The 16,179-nt window shown below is 51.1% G+C and overlaps 1 protein-coding gene across 1 annotated transcript in view; it reads right to left on the bottom strand.

Annotated features, from left to right (window-relative positions):
* The window catches only part of LOC309825687 (uncharacterized protein C1orf94), a gene marked incomplete at both ends in the record, with an annotated part of 35,955 nt that overhangs the window by 16,037 nt on the left and 3,739 nt on the right, over window positions 1–16,179 (bottom strand). Inside the window, 1 exon segment of the mRNA XM_082659322.1 lies at window positions 2,298–2,995. Within this exon segment, the coding sequence (XP_082515448.1) occupies window positions 2,298–2,995 (698 nt within the window).

Consider the following 16,179-nt stretch of genomic DNA (forward strand, 5'->3'; position numbering starts at 1 on the left):
CTCAAAACAAGGATGAAGAGAAAGACAGACCCAGAAATAGCTCTGGGACACGGCAGATGGGAACCATGAGGTGACAGAGGGACACCGTGGGAGAAGAAGGTGGCTAAGACAGCTTCTGTCTGAGAGGACCAGAGGGCTTCCAGAAGGAAGAGGGTCTTCAGCAAGGCCTTACACCAGGGGCTGTGGGTGACTGTGGGCAAAGGCACAGAAGCATCGGAGAGACACAGTGAGGCAATGGATGTGGTCAGTGCCAGGCTCAGATCTTTCTCCAAACAGACAGGGTGTCCCCCTAGTGCTAGGACACTGTCTGGACCATCATGGGATCCTCTACAGCAGTGGTTTTCACCCATATTTCCTTGTGAGCAATGGAACTCTTTCTTCCAACAAAATTAAGTATGATGGGGGAAAATACATATATATATATGTGTGTGTGTGTGTTTGTGTATATATATAACTGCACATATATAATCTATATACATATATAAATTTTTTAAGGCATTGCTTGGTTGAAGCAGGGAAGAGGGCCTTGTCCTCAACATCGTCACGCCTTCCCCAGCCAGGAGGTCCTGGTCTCCATGGAGCTTGGCTGGGAAATGGCGCTGGACACACAGCAGGCACCTCGGATCTTTCTGATAGCGGCAGGACCAGAGGACCTGTGCCCAGTACTACCTGTTGGGAGTGGATGTCATCCCACCCACTCTTGGCCCCATTAGCCCACTGGCCTTGGGGCTGAGTCTGGACAGGACAGGGCCTGACCTCCTAGTGCCATCCCAGCAAAGGAAAGAGCTGCTCTAGCCTGAGCCAATTTAGGAGAAAATGCCATTTTTATCAAAACATGTCCCTAGAGTCTCTTCCAAGAGTTTGTCTGGTTGTGAGTGTAGCCCCCAGTCCCCTCCCCAGAGGCCCCACACCCGCCATCACACACATACATACCCAGCTGCCTGAAACATGCTCCTCTCTCATCTCCAAAGCTCCCTCTTCCAGTTTCTGTGCACACAGACCCACACACATTCCTGCCTGTCGTTCCTTTGGCTCACTCACACGTGCACACAACTACACACAGAGAATGGGCACACACAAACACATACACACGGTCACCATCAGATGCACCCACCCTGCATTTTCTCTAACAAATACGCTCACACCTGCAAAGCTCCCCTTGGCACACCTTTGCCCACACACTTGTACACACATACACACACAAATGGTGGGAGGGTGGAGGGGACAGGATGGCCTCCAGCCCAGCAGCCTCAACCAACAGAGAGACATCCACGCCTCTCTCCTGCAGAAGGAGGTGGAAGGAACGTCCCCTCCCCCAGGTAGTCCTCTATCCTCTCGCATGTACAGCCCATCGTCCCCAGAGTCCTCGGGCTTCTAGAGGCCTGCCCAAGACCCAGAGTCCAGCGTGCTGTCCACAGCTCAGAGTCCTTGGCCTTCCTCCAATGCTCCAGAGCACAGAACGTTCTTTAGGGTGACCGTGTTCCCGTTTTCTTAGGAAGATGGATCTGGGCCCTCCCAACACAGGCAACTCTCCATTACCCGTCCATGCTCACAGCTTGGGGGGAATTTTTCCTTTGGTTTTCTCCTAGTGACTGCTGACAGCAGGTGAATGCCCCTGCCATCAGTCTGCCTTCCTGGAACCATCCAGTCTGGGTGGCCGGATCGGAACAGGCACAAAAGGCAGAATCCTGGGAGTGGGGTGGGGGCAACTTGGGAGGCGGCTGGATTTCCTGCGGAGGCTGTGAACTCCTCAATTCAGGAGTGGGAATGCACTTTTCTAAAGCCCTGCAGTACCTGGGAACAAATCCCAGGGCCAGCAGTCTGCACTGCACCTGCAGAGTTTACACATTCACCCTCCTGCCCCACAGAGAGGGGACCAAGCCTCATGGTTGGAACAGGAGCCACGAGAAGCCAATCAAGTTTCCCTCCTATCCAGCTTAAAGTCCTCACACTGCACTTTCACCCTGGACCCAGCGAGGGTAAATGTTTCCTTCAATGTACTCTGGGTGCCTGTGGATTTAAAAACCCAGTCAGTTACCAGATGGGCTTCTCCCTCTTCCCAAGCCACACTGGATTCAGAGCCACTGTATCTGCTTACAAGAGCTGTGCCCTGTATACGGGCATCCACAGAGGAGGCCTGTGGGGACTGAAAACAGCCTGTACCGGGGCACTGTGCTCGCCAGCGAGGCCACGTCATCCTACTTTGCGCAAAGACGTTGCACGTGCCTGACGCAGCCCGGTAAGTTGTTTCTTCCCCTGCGGGCCCATTCCCTAGCCCTGCCCCCAGACCCACTCACCCATCAGTTTGTGCCCCTCCATGGCAGGGTCAGCCTCGGGCTTGGAGCAGATCTTGGCAAACACTGGCAGCTGCTTCCTCTGAGCAGGGAGTCTGGGGGGCTTATCGAGCTTGTCGGGAGGCGCTGGAGGAGGCGGGGGAGTTGGCAGCAGGAATGGGCCCAGCTGCGCGGGCTCCCCGGGTCCAGGGCCACTGAACATGCTGCTCTGCAGGAAGTCCTTGATGGCCGTGCTCTCCTCCAACACCGTCTTGTTGTCGGGGGCCTTGGACGTTTCCGCGGACTTCAGTGGGAACTGAGCCAGGAGCTTGCTGATCTCCGAGTTGGAGGCCCCCAGGCTGTTGCCCCTGTCCTCTGTCCCCTTGGCACTCTTGACCTTGGCAGTACGCAGGGTGCCCGTGACCGTAGACATGGTAGAACTGCAGTCCTGCCGGCTGCCGATAATGGGCACTGCCACCTTTGGCTCCAGGAGCTTGTAACCGGCAGTGATGGAGGCTGCTGGGCGTTCACTGCTGCCCGCCACCAGCGAAGGCACAAGAAGGCAGGGAGCCGGCTGCCTGGGCCCCTCGAGGGAGCTGCCGGGTGCCTTCAGCTCCCCGGAGCTCTCTGTGACCGGCATGAGGTGCTCTTTGGTGAGGCTCAAGAACTCCTGTTCCACCAGCAAGGAGATCTCATCTCTGCCGCTGGTGAGTTCCAGAGGTCTGCAAACAGGTCAGAAAGACAGAGGGCTTTAGTGCCAGCTCCCTGAGGGTGGCTGTGCAGCAGGGCACAGGCCCCAAGGAAAGGGGATGGAGGAAACACGTCTCCAGGTGTGAGAGCCTATTGCTTTTTTAAGAGAGAAAATGGACCATCAGTGGACTCCAAGGGGTTTCTACACCACACCAGTGGGCACAGTACCAAGAGCTTGGTTCTGGGAATCGGGATGCCTGGGTCCTCTCCCAATACTACATCTTGCTGAGTGAGCTGAGCCTTAATTCTGTCCATCTCTCCCTGTTCAGTCATGCTCAGGACCGGAAGCAATAAAAGACCAGCAGAAGAGGGGACAGGACGGAGTCGACAGCTCTGAGCGTGGCATCCAGAGTGCTGGGGCTGAGTCTTGGGAAGCCCCCAGATGCCCTGCAGGATGGTTGAGTGAGAGCAGGGGACCTCAGGGCTCACAGCCCGGCTCTGTCACTTCCCAGCTGTGTGATCCTGGGCCCCTTGCTCAGCACCTTGGTCTCCTCTCTTGGTGAACAGGAATATCATAGAGACACTTCAGACCATGTCTGGCACGGTAAGGGCAATACACGTGTCAGCTAGTATGTCGACACTTCCATCAGCCTGGCTGGGCCCCTGGTCCTGAAATCTGCACAGTGGCTCCGGGGATGCCCATGTCCACCTTGGCTGGCATGGCCCTCTGACCAGACCACAGACTGGGGCCCGCTTCCTGGGAGCACTGACAATTTCTGGATCCCTGAACAGGTTCATAAACATCTCCCTGTATCTAAACACTGGCCTCTACCTGCACCTCAGACCCCGGGAGCTCCAGCCTGGACCCTTGACGGCCAGCACCAGCCTGATGGGGCCTGATGGTCCCGTGGACGCTAGGCTCCTGGTTGCTGGCTCTCTCCAGGTGTGGGACAGGGTAGCAATCCTGCTGGCCTGGCCTGTGGCCAGCCTCCTTGGCAAGGGGGAAACTTCCTCCCTGGCACTCCCAGGAGGACCATGGTCACCCAGCTTAGAACCATCTGCTATCCCTCCTGGATGGGTTCCCATGAAGGGTGGATGAGGTGGCCTACACAGAGCATTCTGGAAACTGCTCAATGCTCTACCGCTGGTAGAAGGTGGTGAAAATGGCAAAAAAGAGGCAGAGGGAAAAACTAAAGCCCCCTGTGAGTGGAGCTTTGGGGAGGCCCTGTGCACATTCCTGCGCTGCCAACCCATTCTGTGGGTGGAGTCAGCCCCGAAAATAATGACTGGGGAATGCGCCCAGCAGGGACGGTCCTTCCTGGTAATGCTCTGTGTATGGGCACACGCACATGGACACACACACACACGCACACACACACGTGCAGTGCAGGCACAAAATGACTCAGTTATCACACATAGAACCGGGGACAGTCTCCACATCTGACGACCAGCCACTGCCTACTGTGCTGGGTATTAACCCCTTAGTTGCTGGGTCCTGATGAAGCCCAGAGGGTCCTGGAAAAGGTTTTGGGTAGCCAGGGCACTTGGGAAGCACAGGGAAGAGTTTAAAACTTGGGAGTTTGTCACTATTCTAACAACCGAGGCAAGCAATGCCTCCTGACCACCAGCCCCCCATGTGGTCTCCCCAGGCCTGGCAGCTGAGAGAGGTGCCAGGAAAAGCAGACTCCAGCCAAACAGACCGAGGTCAGAATCGGGCACCTCTGCGTATTTCACGTCAAATCCTGGAAACTCAGGGACTCCCCTGTGATGAGGGTATGACACCTGTGACATGGGTATGACATTACAAGTGCCCAGACGCTGGGTGGGATGAGAACTTGGTGCAGTAACCCCTGTGCAGGCTCAGCATGGACACGCACCAGGGAAGCCCTGGGTACACGGTGGCTGTGAGTAGCAGAGTGGGAGCAGGCTGGCCCTGGAAGATCCCGGAGGCCATCAAAGCCGTGTATGAGGCAAGGCGGTCCACTCTGTTCTCCCCTTCTTTCCCTGGCCTCTCTCCTATTCCCATCCTTTCCTCCTTCTCACTCTAGACTCGGTCTATAAATTGGCCCCCCTCTCCTGCCGTGTCCCTGGGAACACCTGGAATAAAGAGACTGCAAATCATCACCCTCAAAGGGAACAGGGGAGTCTCGAGTCACAGAAACCAGATACTTGAGGGACCAGTTTTTGTCTCTCCCGTGCCTGCCCCCAAACTTGCAAAGCAAGTTATGTACCAGCAGATCTTCTGGATTGGAAAGACTCACCACAATTATGTTATTTTTTTGTTTTTTGTTTTTGGCCATGCTACGCCAGGCTTGCGGGATCTTAGTTCCCTGACCAGGGATCGAACCCGGGTGCTCAGCAGTGAAAGTGCACAGTCCTAACCACTGGACGGCCAGGGAATTCCTCAACTATGTTAATTTTTTAAAATTGGGATAATGGTATTGTGGTTATATTTAAACAACAACAAAAAGGGTCCTTATCTCTTATAGATACATACTAAAGTATTTACAGGTAACATTATGTCTGGGATTGGCTTTAAACTTAACCTAGCAAGGGGAGGGAAAAGATGGGGGCGGGGGGAATAGATAAAATAAGATTGGCCCTATGTTGATCATCGCTAAGGCTGGGTGAGGGGTACATGGGTTCATCACATACTAGTTGTTCTATTTTTACCTGTGTTTGGTTTCTCGTTGTTGTTTTTTTTTCTAAAATAAAAATGTTCTATAATAGACGTACACACAAAAGTCTCACCACTGAATCCTTTAAAGTATCAGCTCCAAGGAGAAGTCAAAGCAGCTTCTAAAAGACCCACAGGGCCCGAGGTCCCTGTACCAAAAGCCATCCCACAGGCAGTCCCTTCTCTGCACCTGAGAGGATACTCCTACCCCTCCCCCACCCGGGAGCCAGGCTGGCAGAGAGGACCCAGCAGGGGCTGAGTGTGAACCCCTGTTCATATTCCCCGGTCATTCTCCTCTGGACACATCATGGGGGTCAATGGGCCTCTTAGGAAGCTGGCATTCCCAGAAGGGGCAGGGCAGTGCTAAGAACAGAGGGGCCCACCCTGGCTGTGGGTCCCCCATGTGTCCCTGAAAGGCTGGCCCGGAGCACCTGGCCCTCCCCGAGACAGCCTCTACAAACTCCTATTTCCTTTGCATCTGCCATGAATCCACTACAGGCCAGACTGGAAGCTAGGCATCCACATATATGCTTGCATTTAATCCTCTCCACGTCCCTGGGCAATAGACAATATCATTCTCCCTTTACAGATGGGAAAAGTGAGCCTGAAAGAGGCGAAGGACCTTGTCGCTGAGAAAGTGAAGAGACTGGTGTGAGGATGCTGCCGGGTCCGGCTGATTTCCTGACCTCCTCCTACCCCAACCCGGCTTCTTTTCCAGGGATGGTTCTCCAGTGAGGTCCACCGGCCCCTGCTCCGTGGCTGGGCTTTGTTCCCCAATCTGAATGCAATCAGGGATATGGCTAGGATCATCCCCTCACTCCAGCTTGTGGAGGATCATCACGGCGAATCCTGAGCCTGTCATCCGTGGCATTAGCTGTCCCTGACAGCTCTGTGTCAGCTGCATGTCTCATAAGCACGCCTTCTGGGTCCCCCACCAATTTATGGATAGAAATGTTGAAGGGGAGGGAGGCCAGGGCTGAGCCTTAGGGACATTGCTGGAAACCCTCCCCCGCCCCCAGTCTGCCAGTAATCCTGGATCAACACTTTGGGGGAATAAATCAATCCAGTCGCTATCATCCCATCTCCACTTCTCCAAGACAGCCTTTATCAAATACCTTGCTGCAGTCAAGATTCAGCACACAATTACACTGTGTGTGTGTAATTGTGTGTAATGCACACAATTACAAGTCTCTGAGCAAGGGTCTCCCCTAACTGCCCTCTCCAGCCCCAAGAAAACAAGATTCGTTTGCTCTTTTCTGTTCTAGAAAACTGCATGCCTGCAGAGCTAAGACATTCTTAGAACTTAGATCAAACCATTCCCCCACTTAAACCCTTATGTGAATTCTCACTACACATAGACTAAAAATCCAAACTCCTTTCTGACCCCCCGGGGCACCCCACAAAGTGGCCCTGTTACCCTCTCCTGCTTTGACTCCTCTTCTTCCGGCCACTCTGGTATTATAAATATGCCTTGGGATGTCAAGTTCATTCCAACCCCAGGGCCTTTGCACCTCCTTTGGATGCTAGATCATCCCTTGACTGACTCTTACTAGGCACTCTATGCTCCATCAATCTGTTTATTTTCTTCCTAGTGTTTATCACCATCATATAGTACTTTTTTATGTCTTTACTCCCTACAACAACTCATCCTCCCTAAGGGCAGGGACTGTATCTTGTTCACCATGGAGGCCTCAGGACCTCGAGCAGTGTTGGGCACATACCTCCAGCTCAGTAAGGATTTGTGGAATAAATGAATAAACTGGCCCACGAACTTGTCCTTACCCTTGTCCATTTCTTGAAACTCTTGAAATCAAGAGTCGTGTGGCCAAAGACTGCCCAACTCCTTCAATGGTTGCAACCTGCCTGGATTTGATTCTATTTCTGGCCTTCCATCTCATGTCCCACCTTGGGCCTGGCACCCCTGTGAGCTGACCGGATGACACTGACCAGCCTGCTTGGCAAGGTCCTAAGAACTCTCAACCCCTATAAGTCAGTCCCACAGCAGAACCCACACAGACCCCGCCCAACTCTTAGCGACCACTCTGGGGCTCACGGATTTTTCCCTCCCAACAACTTTGCTGGGCTCCACGTCGAGCCTGCCCGCCCGCGTTTCCTGGTATCTATCTTCCTTCCGCTCTTCTTAAGAAGTTTTGCCGACGCTGGCACCTCTCCCGTGCTATTTGCTTTCTGCTTTGAGTTGGTAAAAAGCATAAAATCTGCCACAGACTCTATCACAGTGAATCATTCGGGGCCGTTAACCCAACTCCCGGGCGCTGACAAAGGAAGCTAGTCAGAATTGGTGCTGGGGCTCCAGCTGCTGCCACTACCTCTGCTTTGCCCACCTCCGGAGATGATAGGTGTCTGATGACGACTCTGTACACGGGCCCCGCGCATCATTTCTGCATTTGCAGTGTATAGAGTCGTATAAAAATAAAGGCTATTGACTAGCTGGCACCCCTTCCCAGAATAATGACTAAGCAAGCATGCTGTTAGCTCCCCGACAGCAGTTCTGTGTTCATGATAACACAGAGCAAAGATGAAAACTGCTATTCATCTGAGCCAAACAACAGAAAAATGCAAGCAGAAAATTGTTAGTGCTGGAAGAGGACACCAAAACAACTATTTTCTTCCCACTATGGCATTTCAGATTGATGACAAACACGGTACCCAGGCCCGGTGCCCAGGCAACATGGGTGGTTGAAGACCGAAGCAAGGGAAGGGCTCTGGCTCCATCGGGAGACTGACCTCCTGGCTGGGGGTGAGGCCGACTTCACGTGTCTGCGTGGGTGGGGCAGCAGAGCAGAGCGGCTAAAAAGCTCAGTGCCTGCAAGGAGGCAGAAACTGGATTCCCACTGCTTAATGGAGGCCAGCCCTCAAGCAAGCTGTCTAATATGCCTAAACCTCAGGTTCTAGTTCACAAAATCAGAAGGATGAGCATCTACGGAGAATGAACTAACCAGCTAGGCACTGTGCAAAATGTTCCCCATGCAAAACTCTCATTTGAATTCCCACAACAGCTCCAGTGGGGTGGTGTGAGGACCAATTACAGTTTTGACCCTATGGTAGTTCCCATGCACCTTGGTTCAGTAACAAAGCAGAGATTTGGAAAGTGCTTGGGCATTAGGGCTTAACCTCTTGTTTCTCCTGGGACTCAGCAACCTCCACATAGACGAACCCAGGAAAGTCTGCTGGAGGATAACACATCCCGTGGAGAAAAACCTCAAGGTCCTCAGCTGACTAGCCAGACCTGGGTGACGACAGACACTGCAGATGTGTGGGTGGGCACGAGGCACGTCCCGCCAAGCCCACCCAAGCCTCTCCCAGAAGAACCAACCAGTGGAACCCAGCCCAGACTGCTCAACTACGGAAATGGGAGCTAAGTAGGAAGCTGTGGTGCTGAGCTGCTAAACTTTGATGTGGTTTGTTACACAGTCGGCCTTTCGTATTCAAAGGTTCGACACTGGTGGCTTCAACCGACCGTGGATGGAAAATACTGGGAAAAAAATTCCAGAAAGTTCCAGAAAGCAAAACTTGAATTTGCTGCACACTGGCAACTACTTACATAGCATTTACATTGTATAGTACAACTCTTTACATAGCATTTACATTGTATGAGGTATTATAAGTAATCAGGAGATGGTTTAAAGTATATGGGAGGATGTGTGTAGGTTATATGCAAATACGACGCCATTTTATGTAAGGGACTTGAGCAGCCGCAGATTTTGATGTCCATGGACATTCTGAAACCAATCCCCTGTAGATACCAAGGGACTATTGTTTATCAAAAGCTAACGGGCACAGAGACATACAGTTATCACAGTTTTTAAATGAAGAAGCTAAAGTCATCATCCCCCGATCGGCCCCCATCCTCACTTGACCAAGGCTGGTGGACATTTCTGGGTCTTCCTGTCTGCTTGGGGAACAGGGACCCATCTTCAATGCCCCTGGAGCTTATGTCACAGCACCCAGGATGGTCCCTGCCCAATGTGGAGGGAAGGGACACAGCCACCTCTGTCAAAGCTACCTGGTGTCTTCATCTTTCCTCTCCTCCAGAGCTAGGATTCACTGAACTGCCCTGGGTATACACACCATACCCTGCACACACGTACACACCAACATATGTGTGTACACACAGCAGTCACGTACGTGCACATGCACATATCCCAACCCGTATGTGCACACACACACCCATACCACAGCTGTGCACACACACACACGCATATGCATACACACATAAAGCACTGCCATGTACACACACACACCAACGCACATACACACACCCAGGCACACAGCTGTGCTACAACCACACACACCTGTGTGCACACACACACACAACCACGCACACACCACAGCCATGCACACACACACACATGCTACAACCATGCCCATACACATACCACAGACGTGCACATGCCCACACACGCAAACACACCACAGCCATGCCCACACACCTCACCACACCACCCAGGCACACACCACCGCCATAGCTTTGTAGAAGCCCAGCGGGAAGAAAGAAAGGGGGAAGGAGGGCGGCTTCCCCTATCTCACAGCCTGAGGGGACTGGGCCAACTGTTTTCAGTCTGGGGGGGGGGAGGGGGGAGGGGCAGTTGAGAGAAACTGCAGATTCAGTTGCCATCCCAGGCGACTGTGCACCTGTGTCCCAAAGGTACCTGGAAAGCCACTGAGTTCCACCTGCTGGCCCTTCTCTGGTGGGGGTGTGGTGGGCAGCGGGCCTTCAGAAAACTCTGATTCCCACCCCCTCCCTCCTCCGCTTTCCAGGCTGCGGCGTGAGGATTAAGTGAGATGATGAATGTGAAAGCGCTTGGTAAACTGTAACAGGCGCTATGCAAATGTTAGCGGCTCTGACGGAGAGATGTGCGGTGCCCAGAGGCCCGCTGACCCTTCGCAGCCCAGGGCCTGGCCGGCTGGGGGTGGGAAGCCGGGAAGTGGCTGAAACTGCGGTCACCTGCACCGTGGGGATGCTGACATCGCCCGGGGTTAAGGGAGAAGACACTGTGAAATCCCTCAGCTGCCCGAATGCCACGCCTGGGCTAGAAGTTCATCTCATTTCTTAGCAAAGGCCTTCACACAGAGTAGAGTCCATTTTTACAATGTCCCTGGCATCCTCTTAGAGCACAAAAACGGTCGATCTCCTTCCTTCATGCTTTTTTTGGAACACCTCTTTCTCAAAGCGGTGTCCCTTTGAAGCCTAAGGTTCCATCATCTTTGACCCCCAAAGTATCAGAGAACTTCCCACAAATATGCACAGGAATCCCCTGTGGTGCTTGTTTCAAATGCGGATTCCCTGGGCACTCCTGGGGAAATGGCAGTTCAGTTGGTCAAAAATGGGGCCCAGGCATCTGCATTCTGAGCCAGGATCCCTCCTCCACCCTCTGCCCCAAGGCCTGCAGTTCTGGTACAAATGATGTACTTGAGGACACACATGCAGGTGTGAATTTCCCTTCAGACACTTCAGCTCCCCTCCCCACCCCCGCCTGTCCCTCAGGGCAGGTGGGACAGTCTTCTAAGACAGATTGGCAGGTGGAAGTGAGACCTCCCACTCTGCCCCCTCCCTGACCCTCCATCTGTCTGGAGGGGAGAGAAAGGAGTACACAGAGGCAGGCAGGGGTTGAGACTCGGACTGGAAGGTCTGGGGGATGAAGGATTCAGTGAGCTGGGGAATGAGACAAGAAATACTGAGGAATAAATACAGCAATAAAGGAGCTTCGGTTAGGAGCTACAGAGTGATTTTTATTGTTCAAATTATCTTGAAAACTTTTCATTTGAATCTGTTTAATAAGAGAAGGCTTACCCTAAGGAAAAGGTATTTTTTAAATGTGACTTGGGAGCAGAATTGGAAAGAACGTTGCAACAAAGATATTAAAAAGGGGATTAAACCAAACCACCGGTGGCCCATCTCTGCAGGCTCCTACAACCAGTGACACGGCTCCCAAAACCATAAAATTAAATTAAAAAGGGGGACACGGGACGTGGGATGTTAATCATGATTCATCTTCCCTTCACTGCTCATGGTTCCCAGTATTAAGCAAAAGGAGGAAGGGCTATTCTGAATGGCTCCTGGGGTAGGGAAAGAGCTCTGGTCTTAAAGCTTCACCAGGTCCCTATCCTTGTTCTGCCCCCTCCAAGCTGGATGACTCTGGGCAAGTTGCCTAACTTCTCTGAGCCCCAGCTTCCTCATCTGTAAAATGGGAATAATATTGACCATCAACTGGGAAGGGTTGCTAAGACAATGTGATAAACAGAAAATTGAAATACAGAGCCTGGCACGTATTAGGTGCTCAAGAAAATGTTAGTTGCCTTCTTAAGCTTAAGACAGAAGGAGGAAAAGACCTTGCAATGTCTTGGCTTCCTGATATCCCGTCCCTACGTCACTCAATGCTTCCTCTGATGATTGTGACGTCTGGTTTGGATCCTGGCATCCTCTGGGCCTCACTCTCCTTGCAGTGGCATTTTTATGGTTCATCTATCATTCACTTACTCATTCATTCATACACACTGCATTGCCACTGAGTGCCAGGAACTCGGCTGGGCGCTGGGGAGACAATGATGAGTAAGACATAGCCCTTGCCCTTAAGAAGCCGTGGTCAGGTGGGGGAAGAAAGACTGTCGCCACCGGCAGCGCACAATACACGCCAGATGACCACCTCATCAGAAACCCTATGCCAGAGTGGCGTTGACACATCCCACTGGGACTTTGTGTCCTCCCCTCTGGCCAACGGTCAACACAAGAGCTGGTTATAAACTGACTCTTCCCTTCTATTACCCACCTATAAAGACCCCTACCATTGGGTCCTCAGAGCTAAGGAAGGATTTATCTCTCCTGATGACCTCTTCTGCTTTCTCTTCTTAGATGATATGAGTTACAGAAACTAACTGGTATATTCCCACTTTTTGCCCCAGCTGCCTAGAGTCTCAAAGCAACACGCTGGCCTCCACTGAATACTTTTCCTTAGCTTAGCTTTTCTGGTACATAAGTCTCCTCTCCCCATACCATTCTTGATTACTGAACCCTTGCCATTTTGTCCTTGATAGTAATGATAATAGGGTGAGGACGAAGATGATGAACTTGAAGTCCTTATTTTCTGCCAGGTGCTGTATGAACTTTGCACACATTCTTTCATTAACCTCCACAGTAGTCCTTCAGGCTGGTCACTATGACTTTTTCCATCTTTCAGGTGAGGAGAATGGGGCACAGAAAGTTTGAGCAATTTGGTGACAGCTAGGAAGTATACTGGGATACTCCTTATTTTATTGTTATCTAAGCCACCTTTAAACTCTTAGGAAAGAGAGGGGATATAATTGTTTATTTAAATTTTAAAAAAGGAACGTGGAAGAGAGAGGAAGGAGAAATGTTAAATGGGGTGAGCAGTGAAAAATTGACAGAATGATACACTAATTCCAGGTCTTTAAGGATGGGGAAGGTTTCAGTAGACAGAGAGAGGTGGAAGAAAGGCATTCCTGGGAGTGAAATAACCTGAGCAAAGGTAAGGGAATGTGCACCTGCTTGCGGCACATCTTGGTTTACAGAGAGTCTGGAGAAAAGCAGCCAGGTGTGCACCGAGAGATGTAGGGAGGGCCAACTGCAGAGACTCTTTCAAGACCAGGTCGGGGGTTCAGAAGACAATGAGGAAGCCGTGGAAGATGCCTGAGCAGTGCTGCTCATGTGTTTCAGGGAGACGAAGCTGGTAAAGGGCGAAGGACATCCAAGAGGGAAAGGAACCAGGCACAGTAAGAGGAGACGATCTGAAAATGGCAGAAGAGAGACCTGCAAGGAAGCAGGGAATCAAAAACCATCATGAAGGCAATGGACAGACGTGTAAGGAGACTGGAGGAGAGAAGAGTCAAGGGCCTTGAACCTCTATCTGCAGCACTATTTGTGCACTAATTCACTTGACAACCAGGATGGAGGATGCATTGATGTCAATGTGATTGGGGTCATAGTAGTTGCTGAGACCCAGCCCTGGGAAGCTTAAGGGAAGGGGACACCTAAGTGTCCATGAGAAAAGCATTCCAACCCGGGGCCTGGGGTTTTCTGACATTCTAAAATGTCAAGGGATGTGAGGATGTGTTTCAGGCAAAAGGTGTACGGTAGCTTCCCTCAGATTCTCAAAGAGGGGTTTGACCCCTCCAAGGGGAGCAAATGCTAGCCTGGAGTGAGCATTAGACTCCAAGGGTCTCCAGAACTGGCTTCTGCTCTAGGGCATCCGTCCGAGTTTCCACGTGTGAGTCTTGTCTTCATCACTCCCATCACTAGGTTTCAAGTTTTTTAAAAAATAAATTTTTTAATAAATAAAAGTGGGGATGTAGTCCAAGCAACTTTTCCAAAAAAGCAGGATTCGTCCCATTTTTCCTGAGCTGAGTCTTGAGAAGAAAGCCTCCAGAATGAGTCCTGTAAGCGCAGGGAAGGACGGGAAGCTCCCTGGGATGATAGGAAACCGCGTGGGGGTGGATGAGAGCGGAAAGGTGGCTCTCTTACTGTTTTAATAACTGTAGCAACAAAGGACTGGTTTGTTGGGAGAACAGTTCAAACAAGGCAGCACGTTGGGTTCCAAGTCCCAGTGGCTCTCCTGCCTGGAGGGCTGGCCGATGGGTGCAAACAGTGAAAATTTACTGGAGCAAGTGCAAAACAGCCTTCTTCCTTCATGCGACCGATAATACCTCAGAAGGCTGCCAGTCAGGAAATCATTTCTGTTTTTTAAATGCTTAAATAGATTTCCTTTCTTTCTGTAGACTCATCCTCCTACTTGGGTCTGGCTCAGGATGACCTTCCAGCTCGCCTCCCCCAGCCTCCTCCAGAAAGCCTTCCCTTTTACCCTAATATGCGTGATCTGGCCTCCTCAAGACACTGAAGGTCCAGGTAGGAGCTCAGAGACTGTCCCCATCTTTTTCACCACTGTATTGCTTTCACACTTTGTCAGGCATGCACAATAAATATTTGTTGAACATCATTGCTGTCACATGGACCTGTGTCTGTCCCACCCACTAGACTGGGAGCTCTCAGAGAGATGGGCTTCTGTCCTACTTATCTCTGCATCCCTGGGACCCAGCACAGGGCCTGCCACCCAGAAGGCAACTGTGAATGCTTGCTGAATGAATATGTAAATGAGGGAATGAACAAATGCCATTTCACAGTCAGGGCAATGGAATCAACAGCAAATCCAAAACCCCCATTCTAAGGCTGTGAAGTTTTAGCAACAGGGGGATTGAATGAATAGGTAATCCTAGAATGTGAGTCAGTAAGTGGCTTTCCACAATTCTCTCAGCCCAAATTTAAGACTAAGTAAAAGATAACTGAACAAGAGTCTGGAGTTTAATTGACACTAGATAGAACTACTGATTTCTCTCCCATAGCCCATTTCTCCCCATTTCTTCCCCACCGTCCAACCAGTGCTCAAGCCAAAAACCTCAATTCAGCTGTGATGTCACTATCTGTGTGCCCAAAACCATCTGCAGGCTCTTTTGACTCCTCTCTAAATACATGCCAAGGAACTTCCCTGGTGGTCCAGTGGCAAAGAATCCGCCTTCCAATGCAGGGGACGTGGGTTCGATCCCTGGTGAGGGAACTAGGATTCCATATGCTGCAGGGCAACTAAGCCCATGCACCACAACTACTGAGCTCGCACGCCTCAACTAGAGAGTCCGCGTGCTGCAGCTAAGACCCGACGCAACCAAAAATAAATTAAATAAATAATAATTTTTTTTAAAAAAAAGGAGACGTTAATGTGACATCTCCTGACTTAAAAAAAAAATACATGCTGAATCCCCCACTTTTTCCATTTTCACTGCAATCACTCTGGTCTAGCCATCATCACCATTGTGCTCATCTGGACTATTGTAGCATCTTCCCAGAGGTCTCCCAACTTGCTCTCTCACCTGTCTAACAAACCATCTCCACACAGCAGCTGGAGACATCTTTAAAACCTAGTGAATGTGATCGTGTTACACCCCCTTCTTAAAAACCTCCAAAGGTCTCCCATAGCATGGAGAATCAAATGTGAACTGCCTACTGTGGTCCTCCAGGCCTTCTGAGACCTTGCCTGACTGTCTCTGGTGTCACCCTGTGCCACGTCGCATGACTCACCACACCCCAGCTGCGTTGTCCCTCTCTGAGCCCACTCACATCTCAGAGTCTCTGTGGTTTCTCTCCTTTCCGCCTGGACATCCTTCCTTAGATCTTCACCTGACTGGCTCTTTCTTGGCGTCCAGGTCTCAGCTCAAATGATCGCCTCTACTCAGAGAGTCCTTCCCTGACCACCCCGTCTAAAGGAGGTCCCGCTAGTACGTTAGTCAGTTTTATTTCCATCAGAGCACTCTCTGCTAGGTGAAATTATTTGGTTTATTTTTATGTGTTTATTATTGGTTTCTTCCAACTAGAATACCAGTTCTTTTCCCATTCTACAGTGATCATACCCTTTTATTTACTTATTTTCTGTTTCTCTCCCTTACTTGAATGTAAGCTCTAGGAAGGCAGGATCTCATCTGGTTTACAGCTCTATCCCACTAGCTCTTAGCACAGAG

The sequence above is a fragment of the Grampus griseus genome (assembly GCF_964374135.1).
Source record: "Grampus griseus genome assembly, chromosome: 1".
Taxonomy (NCBI): Eukaryota; Metazoa; Chordata; class Mammalia; order Artiodactyla; family Delphinidae; genus Grampus; species Grampus griseus.